The sequence below is a fragment of the Loxodonta africana genome, chromosome 2, assembly GCF_030014295.1.
Source record: "Loxodonta africana isolate mLoxAfr1 chromosome 2, mLoxAfr1.hap2, whole genome shotgun sequence".
NCBI lineage: Eukaryota > Metazoa > Chordata > Mammalia > Proboscidea > Elephantidae > Loxodonta > Loxodonta africana.
The window spans coordinates 166,209,393-166,222,783 of NC_087343.1; the positions used below are offsets into that span (position 1 = coordinate 166,209,393).

The 13,391-nt window shown below is 42.8% G+C and overlaps 1 protein-coding gene across 1 annotated transcript in view; it reads right to left on the reverse strand.

Annotated features, from left to right (window-relative positions):
* The window catches only part of LOC100670006 (proton-coupled amino acid transporter 3), a 45,048-nt gene that overhangs the window by 26,433 nt on the left and 5,224 nt on the right, over positions 1 to 13,391 (reverse strand). Inside the window, 4 exon segments of the mRNA XM_010594082.3 lie at positions 5,060 to 5,146; positions 8,828 to 8,916; positions 11,609 to 11,623; positions 11,680 to 11,755. Of these exon segments, the coding sequence (XP_010592384.1) occupies positions 5,060 to 5,146; positions 8,828 to 8,916; positions 11,609 to 11,623; positions 11,680 to 11,755 (267 nt within the window).

The following is a 13,391-nucleotide window of genomic DNA, read 5'->3' on the forward strand; positions in this document are numbered from 1 at the left end:
TTGCCGTCAAGTTGATTCCGACTCATATCAACCTTATAGGACAGAGTGGAACTGCCCCATAGGGTTTCCAAGGAGCGGCAAGTGGACTTGAACTGCCTACCTTTTGATTAACAGCCGAGCTCTTAACCGTTGTGCCACTAGGGCTCCATTTAGCCATTAGGAAATACAAATCAAAACTACTATATAAGATACCATCTTAACCTGACAGAAAATAACAAATGTTGAAGAGGTTGTGGGGAGACTGGAACTCCTGTGCTGGTGGGAATGTAAAATCATACAACCACTACGAAAATGATATGATGCCTCCTTAAAAAGCTAGAAATAGAAATACAATACAATCCAGCAATCCCACTCTTAGGAATATATTCTAGAGCAATAAGAGCTGTCACACGAGTAAACATATACACACACCTATGTTCATTGCCCCATTTTCTGTAATAGCAAAAAGATGGAAACAACCTAAATGCCAATCAACAGATGAATGGATAAACAAGTTATGACATATACACACAATGGAATACTATGCAATAATTAAGACCAATGACGAATTTGCAAAACATATCACAACATGAATGAATCTGGAGGACATTATGCTGAGTGAAATGAGTCAATCACAAAAGGACAAATATGGTACTAGATCATTATTATAAAAACTCAAGAAAACGTTTACACACAGAAAAAAACAATCTTTGATGGTTACGAGGAAGGGGAGAGGTGGGGAGAGCAAATCACTAACTAGAAAGTAAACTAAAAAAAACCAAAAAAACAAAACTCGTTGTTGTTGAGTTTGACTCATAGCGACCGTATAGGACAGAGTAAGACTGCCCCATAGAGTTTCCAAGGGGTGCCTGGTAGATTTGAACTGCTGACCTTTGGATTAGCAGCCATAGCACTTAACCATTACGCCACTTAGTAGACAAGTGGTAACTTTGGTGAAGGGAAAGACAACACACACTGTAGGGGAAGTCAGCACAACTTGACCAAGGTAAAATCATAGAAGTTTCCTAGACACATCCAAACACCTTGAGGGGCCAAGTTACTGGGGTGAGGGCTGGGGATCATGGTCTTGGGGGACTTCTAAGTCAATTGGCATAAGATAGTTCATAAAGAAAATGTTCTACTTCCTACTTTTGTGAGCAGCATCTGGGGTCTTAAAAGCTTGTGAGCAGCCATCTAAGATGTATCTATTGATCCCATCTTGTCCCAAACAAAGAAGAGTGAAGAAAACCAAAGACAAAAAGAAAATATTAGTCCAAAGAATTAAGGGATGATATGAACCACAACCTCCACCAGCCTGAGCCCAGAAAAACTAGATGGTGCCTGGCTACCACCACTGACCACTCTGACAGAGATCACAATAGAGGGTGCTGGACAGAGTGGGAGAAAAAGTAGAACAAAATTCAAATTCACAAAAAAGACCAGAGTAACTAGCCTGATAGAGACTGAAGAAACGCCTCAGACTATGGTCCCCGGACACCCTGCTAACTCAGAACTGAAACCACTTCTGAATTTCATCTTACAGCCAAAGATTAGACAGGCCTATAAAACAAATATGTCTGTCAGCTTGTTGTACTGTGGTGGCTTGCATGTTGCAGTGATACAGGAAGCTTTGCTACTGGTATTTCAAATATCAGCAGGGTCACCCATGGTGGTCAGGTTTTAGCACAGCTTCCAGACTAAGACAGATTAGGAAGAAGGACCTGGCAGTCTATTTCTGAAAAAATTGGCCAGTGAAATCTTATGAATAGCAGCAGAGCATTGTCTGATGAGTCCCTCAGCTTGGAAGGCACTCAAAAGACGACTGGGGAAGAGCTGCCTCATCAAAGCAGATTCAACATTAATAACGTGGATGGAGTCAAGCTTTCAGGACCTTCATTTGCTGATGTGGTACGACTCAAAATGAGAAGAAACAGCTGCAAACATTCATTAATAATTGGAATGAGGTATGTACAAAGTATGAATCTAGGAAAATTGAAAGTCATCAAAAAGGAAATGGGATGCATAAAGATCTATATCCTGGGCATTAGTGAGCTGAAATGGACTGGTATTGGCCATTTTGAGTCAGATGACCATATAGTCTACTCTGCTGGGAATGACAAATTAAAGATGGATGGTGTTGCATTCATTTGTCAAAAAGAACATTTCAAGACCTATCACAAAGTACAACCCTGTCAGTGATAGGATAATATCCATACGCCTACAAGCAAGACCAGTTAATACAACTGTTATTCAAATTTACACACCAACCACTAAGGCTAAAGATGAAGAAATTGAAGAATTTTACCAACTTCTGCAGTCTGAAATTGATCAAACATCCAATCAGGATACACTGATAATTACTGGCGATTGGAATGCAAAAGTTGGAAACAAGAAGGATTGGAAGTTGGAAAATGTGGCTTTGTTGATAGAAATGACGCTGGAGATAGCGTGATAGAATTTTGCAAGACCAATGTCCTATTTATTGGCAATACGTGCACCTCACAAGATGGAATACACAGGAATCAAATCGACTACATCTGTGGAAAGAGACAATGGAAAAGCTCAGTATCATCAGTCAGAACAAGGCCAGGGGCCGACTGTGTAATGGATCACTAATTGCTCATATGCAAGTTCAAGCTGAAGTTGAAGAAAATTAGAACAAGCCCATGAGAGCCAAAGTATGACCTTGAGTATATTCCATCTGAATTTAGAGACCATCTCAAGAACAGATTTGACACATTGAACACTAATGACTGAAGACCAGAAGAGTTGTGGAATGACATCAAGGACATCATACATGAAGAAAGCAAGGGGTCATTAAAAAGATAGGAAAGAAAGAAAAGACAAATTGGATGTCAGAAGAAACTCTGAAACTTGCCCTTGAACGTCAGATAGCTAAAGCCAATGGAAGAAATGATGACGTAAAAGAGCTGAGGAGAAGATTTCAAAGGGTGGCTTGAGAAGACAAAGTAATGTATTATAATGACATGTGCAAAGATCTGGAAGTAGAAAACCAAAAGGAAAGAACACACTATGCATATCTCAAACTGAAAGAACTGAAGAAAAAATTCGAGCCAGGAGTTGCAACATTGAAGGATTCTATGGGGAAAATATTAAACAATGCAGGAAGCATCAAAATAAGATGGAAGGAATACACAAAGTCACTATACCAAAAAGAATTTTAGGAGGTAGAATATGATCAAGAACTGATAGTACTGAAGGAAGAGGCCCAAGCTGCACTGAAGACATTGGTGAAAAACAATGTCTCCCGGAACTGACTGAATACCAATTGAGGTGTTTCAACAAACAGGTGCAGCGCAGAAAGTGCTTACTTGTCTATGCCAAGAAATTTGGAAGACAGCTACCTGGCCAACCAAGTGGAAGAGATCCAAATTTGTACTGATTCCAAAGAAAGGTTATCTGACAGAACGCGGAAATTATCCAACAACATCATTAATATCATGCACAAGTAAAATTTTGCTGACGATCATTCAAAAGCAGCTGCAGCAGTACATGGACAGAGAACTGCCAGAAATTCAAACCAGGTTCAGAAGAGGACGTGGAACAAGAGAAATTGTTGCTGATGTCAGACGGATCCTGGCTGAAAGCAGAGAATACCAGAAAGATGTTTAGCTGTGTTTTATTGACTATACAAAGGCATTCAACTGTGTGGATCGTAACAAATTATGGATGAGATTGTGAAGAATGGGAATTCCAGAACACTTAATTGTGCTCATGAGAAATGTGTGCACAGACCAAGAGGCAGTCATTCAAAAAGAACAAGGGGATACTGCATGGTTCAAAATCAAGAAAGATATGAATTAGAGTTGTGTTCTTTCACCATACTTATTCAATCTGCATGCTGAGCAAATAATCTGAGAAGGTGGACAATATAAAGAACTTGGCATCAGAGCTGGAGGAAGCCTCATTAACCTGCTGTATGTGGGTAACAAAACCTTGCTTGCTGAAAGTGAAGAGGACTTGAACCACTTACTGATGAAGATCAAAAACTGCACCATTCAGGATGGATTCCATCTTACCATGAACGAAAAACCTCACAACTGGACCAATAAGTAACATCATGATAAATGGAGAAAAGATTGAAGTTGTCAAGGATTTCATTTTATTTGGATCCACAGTCAATGTCTATGGAAGCAGCAGTCAAGAAATCAACCGATACATTGCATTGGGCAAATCTGCTACCAAAGACCTCTTTAAAGTGTTAAAAAGACAAAGATGTCACCTTGAGGGTTAGGATGCACCTGACCCAAGCCATGGTATTTTTCATTGCCTCATATTCATGCAAAACCTGGACAATGAATAAGGAAGGCTGAAGTAGAATTGATGTATTTGAATTATGGTGTTGGTGAAGAACACTGAATATACCATGGACAGTCAGAAGAATGAACAAGTCTGTCTCGGAAGAAGTACAGCCAGAGTGCTCCTTGAAGCCAGGATGGCAAGACTTCATTTCATGTGCTTTGGACAGTTATGAGGAGAGACCAGTCCCTGGAGAATGACATCATGCTCGTTAGAGGGTCAGCGAAAAAGAGAAAGACCCTCAATGAGATGGAATGACACAGTGCCTGCAACAATGGGCTCAAACTAGCAGCGATTATGAGGATAGTGCAGAACTGGGCAGTGTTTCCTTCCGTTATGAGTCGGAAGAGACTCGATGACACTTAAAAACAACATATGTTTGGACATGGAAAGAAATTACAGACATAGTGTTAGATGAAAAAGCAAATTGTCAAACAATATTCTAACTAATGTGAAAGAAAATGCTAAACAAAATATATTATTTCCATTTACATGTATTCATGTACGTGCAGAGAAAAAATGTCTCGAGGAAGATTTACTAACTAAATATCAGTGATTACCTCCAGGATGAAGAGTGGGGTGAGGAACAGGTGTTAGTGGGGAATTCTCTCTCTATATTGTTTGAATGTTTGCAGTAAGAACGTACTTATTAGAAACTTGTGCAATTAGAAATAAATGAAGAACAGGTGAGGAATATTGTTATTTTTGTTGTTGCTGTTACCACTGCTACTACTAGATCTATGACTACTGCCTTCTCCACACCGAGTGGATCCTCAGCCAGGTACTAGGGCAGGTTTTGAAGCTGTACATTATGGCGTCTCCATAGTTCAGAAAGGTTTTTCGAAGTCTAGGGAGAAAGGTCAAGTAACACACAATGTATACTTTACTCCCAAGCTGAGTAATTTATAATTAATGTGTTAATGTGATTGTTGTTGGGTGTCATCGAGTCGATTTCCAACTGATAGTGATCCCATGTGTTGCACAGTAGAACTACCCCAGAGGGTTTTCTAGGCTGTAATCTTTACCGAAGCAGATCACCAGGTCTTTCTCCCCAAGAGCTGCTGGGTAAGTTTAAACTGCCAGCCTTTCGGTTAGCAGCCAAGTGCTTTAACCATTTGTATCGCCAGGACTCCATGTTAACATGATAAACCAAAAAGAAAAAAAAAAAAAACCCAAACCCATTGTTGTTGAGTCGATTCCAACTCATAGAGACCCTATGAGACAGAGTAGAACTGCCCATAGGGTTTCCAAGGAGTGGCTGGTGGATTCAAACCGCTAACCTTTGGTTAGCAGCCGAGCTCTTAACCACTATGCCACCTGGTAATTTTCTTAGCATTGGCATTTCTGAGATTCTCTATAGCAGGATATACACATTTTTATTTTTAATTTTTATTGTGCTTTAGGCGAAAGTTTACTGCTCATGTTAGTTTCTCATACAAAAATTTATACGCGCATTGTTATGTGACCCTAATTGCTCTCTCTATAATGTGACAGCACATTCCCCCTTTCCATCCTGGATTTCCCGTGTCCATACAACCAGCTCCTGTCCCCTTCTGCCTTCTCATCTTGCCTCTGGACAAGAGCTGCCCATTTAGTCTCGTGCAGATACGTATTTTTTAAACTTTCAGAAGCTTGCCTTCTTTTCTTTTTTGTAGTTATCTTTATAAACATTAATATTAAAGTGGTTGTTATTGGATTTGGTTTTTTAAGTAAGCAGTAGCTGTATATTGGTTAGGTGTATAAACCAGGAAAGAGGGAATGTGGACACAGTGAGTGGTGCACACCTAGTCAGGGAAGGCAGCGGGCAATATGAGGGGTGTGGGTTATGACCAAGGAGCCCTGGTGGCTCAGTGGTTAAGAGCTCGGCTGCTAACCAAAAGATTGGCAGTTTGACTCCACCAGGCGCTCCTTGGAAATCCTATGGGGGCAGTTCTACTCTCTTATACGGTTGCTATGAGTCGGAATTGACCTGATGGCAATGTTTTTTTTATTTTTTGTTTCGGGGGCGGTAGCGGGGGGGCATTATGGCCAAGGCAATGATTCTGTTTTCTGGATCTACCTTTCCTCCTTCCACGGCTGAGGGTACCAAGGCGTCTGAGATACTTGCCCTGGACCAGATCAAAAGCGGAGGCAATTTTTAGGCTTCTGCTCAGCAGCGCTGTAGGATGCAATACCTGATTTCCCATCTGCCCCTCTTCCCACATCCCTTCTTCCTAGGTGACCTTTCTAAGGGTGGGAAGGCCCTGATGCAGGACTGTTCGTGGCAGCAGTAAGTGGAAGCAGTAGCGGGTTCTCAGACCCCGGATGCCAACGGTTCACATAGGATTGAGGCGCAGAGCAGCTGGAAGAGGGAACAAGTCTAGACTTGTCAGAAACCAGGGTTTAAATCCCACCACATTCCCTCAAATAGCTGGGAGACTTTGAGAGAGTCTCTTTAGGTCTCTGGGCTTCAGGTTTTTCCATCTGCCCTCTGGGTTTGGGGGAGGAGAAGGTGAGATGGGATAATGGAATGTGTTGGGAAGGCGGCACAGTCCTTCTATTTTTATTATTATTCATTGTGCTTGGCATTTGGAATATAAATGAGGTCACATTGCATCTGGCTGGCAAATACATTAGTCTGAGGGTTGCAACTTGAAAAGCTATGAGCCCAGACAGGTCTCAGTAATCTGGTGACCAAACCTGTTGCCAAGGAGTCAATTCCAACTCATAGCAATCCTATAGGACAGAGTAAGGGGGCTGGGTATGAGACAGAACAGAGTGGCGGAGACAGTGGCAAGCCACAGAGTGCATGCCCCTTTCTAAAAGGGGTCAGCCTTGACTCTGTTCCAGCTGGATGATGCCACTAGGGAATGAAGGTCCACAGGTGCCAGATGGTCTCATTAATAAAGAGAATGTAGTTTTTCCTTTTTTTTTAAGTTTTAAAAAATGTTAAGCAATATTTTTAAACATTGGCAAAATAAACAAAACAAAACACTGTACAAGTCCCCCCACACCTTATCTGGAGGTCATAGTCAGCTCTTAGGCCATCAGTCTGTAACCTCTGTATCAGAAAAAATGAAAAACAAATCGTCAGAAAATAATGAGGAAAAGGCTGCCATGAGTGACATAGATGTCAGAAGCCTGTCGTTTGATATAATGACCCCCAGGAGGCTTGAGGGAAGGGAAGATTTGCAAAGTAGTTAAGAGGGGAGTCAGGTCTTTGAATTACAGCTACTTCCTAGCCGTGTGACCTTGAGCAATGCACTTTACTCCTCTAAGTCTCAGCTTACTTATCTGTTAAATGGGAGGTTTACTGTAAGGAATAAAGCAAAGAGTGCTTGCGAAGCTCTTAGCTAACCAAAAGTTACCTGGCATGGTGGAGTTGTGCAATAAATCTAACTACTGAATGAGTAAATGCTATTAAAGGTGTTTTGTGAGCCGGGAAGTGCCCCATCAAGTTAGGTGTGACCGATACATACTCCAGAGACACCTGTTTGCGTTCGGATAATTTGAATTTATGAGGAGTTTCATTTAATACCCCTCCTTTGACTTAGGAAGCCTTTCTTCACAGTTACGAGGACAGATTGTGTTTGTACCTCAAGTGCAACCACCACCCATCTGTCATTGAAGGCTTGTGTGTCGCTATGATGCTGAACAGGTTTCAGGGGAGCTTCCAGATGAAGATGGACCAGGAAGAAAGGCCTGGCGATCTATTTTAGAAAATCAGCCAATGAAAATCTTATGGATCACAACGATCTGATCATGGGGATGGCGTAGGACCAGGCAGCATTTATTTCTATAGTACAGGGAGCCGCCCTGACTCGGGAGCCAACAACAATAACCTTGGATTTAGCATGCTCATGAACAGCTGAGAGCTGCTAATTGAGAGCCACTAGGTAGTAGTAGCTACAGTTGCTAAGTTGGCATGAGCTGACCAGGGGCCCCTCCCAGAGTACTAGCGGGTTGCCAGTGTATAAAGATGAAACTCTCAGCATTATTTCCATTGTTTTCATTGCATTTAAGTTTTAAATACAAAAATATGGAACATCATATATATGCTTTGTTAACGACTGAAGCCATTATGAACTATTCATTTCATTAGTATTATGTTTCTCACTTTCACTAAATTATCGTAAAAGATAATTTGGAACAAATTACCCTTAAAGTTCTGTGTAGGGGAAGAATGGTGGGGTAGGGTGAGGAGATCAGAAGGAAAAGGACATCCCCATGTATCTCACTTACACACGGTAGTTCTTAGAGTATTTTTGCATCTTTGATCACTTTTGATCCCTCTAGGTGGGGAACTCTGGGCTCAGAGGATGCAGGAGTTGGACAAGGTCATCCAGCTAGTTAGCAGCAGAGGTGAGCCAGCACTTAGGAGTTTCCAGGTGGGAGTCTTTCTCATCCCCTCCACTGTCTCTGTAGAATTCAGAGCAGCAGGGAAGGTGGCCTGGAGAAGTGGCCGAGTTTGACCAGGTCAGCAGTCAAAGGAAACCCCACACACCGTTAGACGTGGCCTGGTGCTGGAGTGAGAGAAGCAGGACTATACCTCGGGCTGAGGTGGTGAGCACAGTTCAACAGAATGACCATGCAGTGCACGGTGAGGATCCCAATGGCCAGCAGGCTGATAGGACCGACCTGGAGGGGATGAGGAGAGGCGGGAATGGGGAGCCATACATGGATCACTGGAGCCTGGGCTCTTCTCATAATCGTGCTACCTCTGGGATGAGAGACCCTGCCTCAACGTCCTTGTGCCCCCAGATGCATCAGCTTGAATGCATCTTAGCATCACTGCAAAGTGACCATACAACCTCTGCTGGTATACTTCCAGTGACAGAGAACTCACTACCTCTCAGACAGTTCTATGTTTTTCCTCATCTGCCTTGAGTTCTGCCTTCTAGAGGGGCTGAAGGTAAGTCTAATTCCTTACCCACACCCTAGCCCTAACCTCCTCCAAAATCTTTGAAGACCTTCCAAGGTTCCTTTTACGACTTGGTACTTTTCCTCTAGTACAGGCTTTCTCAACAGGGGCAATATCGACATTGGGGCACCATGATTACCTTGCCTATTGGATTTTTTTTATTGGATAATCCGCCCCTGCTGCTCTAATATGTCTAGTTTGTCAGCACTCCTTTTAAAAAGTGGGGTCCATTATGAATCATAATCTTCCAGATGTAAACAGAAGGGCATAAGGAGGGACTGTCTCTCACCTCCTTTGCTCTGGACACTTGCACCTTTATAGATGTGACCCAAGATAACATTATCTTATTGCAAAGAAACAAATGAGAGATTGAGAGCTCCAGTAGGCTCCACTAGGATGTAATCTCCATATGGGAGAGACGATTTTCTGTCTTGTTTATTTCTATATTCTCAGGGCCTAAGAATGCACATAGTAGGTGCTCAATAGTTCTCAAATGAATCATGGCCAGAGGTTCTGGTGGGAGATGCAGGGTAAAGAAATCATCTATCAACTGACTCATAAGCAAAAATCAAAGGATAAAAGAGCTACCTTCAAATGCAAATACCTCCCTGACATAGAGAATTTGGCTGAGGGCCATATGGTAATAATACTCTTCTGCAGAAATTCTAAAACCTAGAGGATTCCAGGGGGGAGTGTCTCATCTCTGGATGGGATCCTCTACAAATGGCAAGTCATGTCGGAAGAAGCAAGAGCCTTGATGTGCCTCCTTTAAATACTGGATCCACTCACCAGGCCTGGAGACAAGGAACAATTTGCTGCAACTACATGGAAATGGTTAAAGCGCTCAGCTGCTAACAGAAAGGTCGGCAGTTCAAATAACCTGAGGCTCTGTGGGAGAAAAGGCCTGCCCCGTAAAGGTTACGGCTGCAGGAAGCCCTGTGGGGCAGCTCCACTCTGTCCTGTAGTGTCACTGTGAGTCAGAATCAACTTGACAGCACACGACAACGAATGGAAATCATACACTAGTACCAGTTGCTGCCGAGTTGATTCTGACTCATGGCAACCCTATATGCTGCCAAGTAGAATGGCTCCTGAGGGTTTTCAAGGCCCTGACCTTCTGCAAGCAGATCTCCAGCCTTTCTTCTGAGGTGCCTCTTGGTGGGTTCAAACTCCCAACTTTTGGGTTAGTAGTCAAGGGCTTAAACATTTGTGCCACTCAGGGACTCTGGAAATCCTATAAAACCAAAACAAACAAACAAACAAAACCACTGCCATTGAGTCAGTTTCGACTCGTAGTGACCCTATGTTTGATGTCAATTCAATTCAATAGATATCAGTTGGAACTTCCTGTGTGCCAGGCTCTCTAGCAGGCATGTGGGGAGATTTAAAGATAACTCAGACACTTCCTGCCCTCAGAGCTTTCAGTTAAGTGAGGAAGGTAGATATATGAAAAAATTAGTATGTCTCAGCTTTAAGAATTCCAGGTGAGGTATAGATATAAGTTCTAGGAAAATGCCAGGTGAAGGTGGCATTGTGATAGGAAACAGCCAAGCTTTATAGGCGAGGCAGCGCTTGAAAGTTCAGAATTGAGGTAAAGGCATTCCAGGAGAAGGGAACACATAAAGAGAGAGAGGTAAGCTGTCACAGGCAGTGTGGGGGACTGGTGACCATACCAGTTGCCATTGAGTCGACTCCGACTCACTGTGACCCCATGTGTGTCAAAGTAGAATTGTGCTTCCTAGGTTTTCAATGCCTGATTTTTTGGAAGTAGATTACCAGGTCTTTCTCCTGAGGTACCTGTGGGTGGACTTGAACCTGCAAACTTTTGGTTAGCAGCCAAGCTCATTAACTGTTTGCACCACCTGGGATTCAGGTGATTGGTGAAGGCATCGTTATTCCTCAACTCCCAAGCCCTTTTCTCACAGGCAAACAGGTGGTTTGAAGCAGGAGTCACACACTCGAATGCCTTCAGGGACCAGGCATTTAATGTCAACGAATGAAATTGGTGGGATAGAATCCCTGGGGAGTGGCGGACTGTGTGTGAAGGTGGCAGTCTTTAGAATAACGGCCCATTTCCTCCAGAGAGGTTCATTTTCAGCCAGAGGCACAAAGAGGGATCTTACTTCTTTTACTCTCTTACCCAGGGTGTGCCTAATCTCAGGCCTTTGGCCTTTTGCCCAGTGGATTGATTTCAAAAAGGACTCATCACCTCCTCCCCCAAATGGGTAAACCTGGTTCCCATCCCACAGATCTCTCTTACCAATAAAAAAAGCCAAACTCACTGCTGTCAAGTCGTTTCCGACTCAGAGCAACCCTATAGGACAGAGTAGAACTGCCCGATAGAGTTTCCAAGGAGCGCCTGGCGGATTCAAACTGCCAACCTCTTGGTTAGCAGCCGTAGCACTTAACCACTACACCAGCAGGGTTTCCCCACTTACCAATACCAAAAAAAAAAAAAAAAACAAACCCATAAAAAGCATTTTTCGTGGCAGTGGAAGCCCCAGGAGCCCTGCGCCAATGTTGCGTTTTGACAAGTGGATCAAGGTTTGCATCATCCTGTGGTGGGGAGGTTAGGGAGACAAGAGAGTGCAGTTAGCGGGAAGGGAAGGGAGGCCCAAAGCTCATCTTCCTTTTGGCTTCTCCAGTGCCGCCTGTTGGAAAGAGAGAAGAAACCAGTTGAAGTTCATGATCACTCGTACAACTCTCAGGTCCAGGGGTCTGTTCTGTAGCGTCTGATCCTCGGCTGGTGCTAGTTCAGATGACTCAACAAATATTTATTTATGACACAGTAGGCCCTAATGAACAATTAATAAAAATTGCTATCATTCTGGATAACTCCTTAGTGCCAGTTTATTCATTAAGCTTTCCAATGATCCTTTCATGAATTATTCAATCAACAAATATTTCTTGAGACCTATTACGTGCCTGGCATTTAGATAGACAATGAAGAAATTAATAATATTTGCCACAATTTACAGAGTACTGATTAGCACCAGGTCATTTATTAATCTACTCACTAGAAAAAAGTAAAAACTTCTTCCCACAGGTAGACTATTTACTAGTTCTGATTCACTCCTTCACTCATTTACTCAGTCATTATTCATTGGGAACTTATTCTGTGCTGTGCACTAGGTAAAATTTAATAACAATCACTACTGTGCATATGGAGTCCCTGGGTGGTACAAACGGTTAATGGGTTTGGCTGCTAACAAAATAAGTATGTCTCAGCTTTAAGAATCCAGGCGAGGTAGATATAAATTCTAGAAAAACGCCAGGTGAGGGTGGCATTAATCCTAATAGAAAACAGCAAAGCTTTATAGAGGTAGCCACTGTTGCCAGTACATGAGTGTATGTGTGTGTGTATACTTTCAAAGATAAAAAGCCAAACCAAACCCGCGCCATACAGTCAATTCAGACTCATAGTGACCTTATAGGACAAAGTAAAACTGCCCCATAGGGCTTCCAAGGCTGTAATCTTTTTCTTTTTATTTTTTATTGGACTTTAGATGAAGGTTTACAGAACAAACTAGTTTCTCATCAAATGTATACACATTGCTGTATGACATTAATTAACAGCCCCATGACATGTCAACATTCTCCCTTCTCAACTCTGAGTTCCCTATTATTTGAACAGCTGTCCTGTTCCCTCCTACCTTCCAGCCCCTGCCCTGGGGCTGGTGTGCCCCATTAGTCTTTGTTCAATCTTTGGCTGAAGGGTGAACCTTAGGAGTGGCCTCATTACTGAGCTGAAAGTGTATCTGGGAGCCATATTCTCAGGGTTTCTCCAGTCTCTGTCAGGCCAGAGAATTTGGTCTTTCTTTTTGAGTTAGAATTTTGTTCTACATTTTTCTCCAGGTCTGTCTGAGACCCTTTATTGTGATCCCTGTCAGAGCTGTCAGTGGCGGTAGCTGGGAACCATCTAGTTGTACAGGACTTAGTCTGGTGGAGGCCGTGGTAGATGTGGTCCATTAGTCCTTTGGGCTAATCTTTCCTTTATGTCTTCAGTTTTCTTCATGCTTGCTCCCAAAGGGGTGAGACCAGTGAAGTATCCTAGATGGCTTCTCACAGGCTTTTAAGATCCCAGACACTACTCACCAAAGTAGAATGTAGAATACATTCTTTATAAACTCTGTATGCCAATTGAGCTAGATGTTCCCTGAGACCATGGTCCCCATAGCCCTCAGCCCAGCAA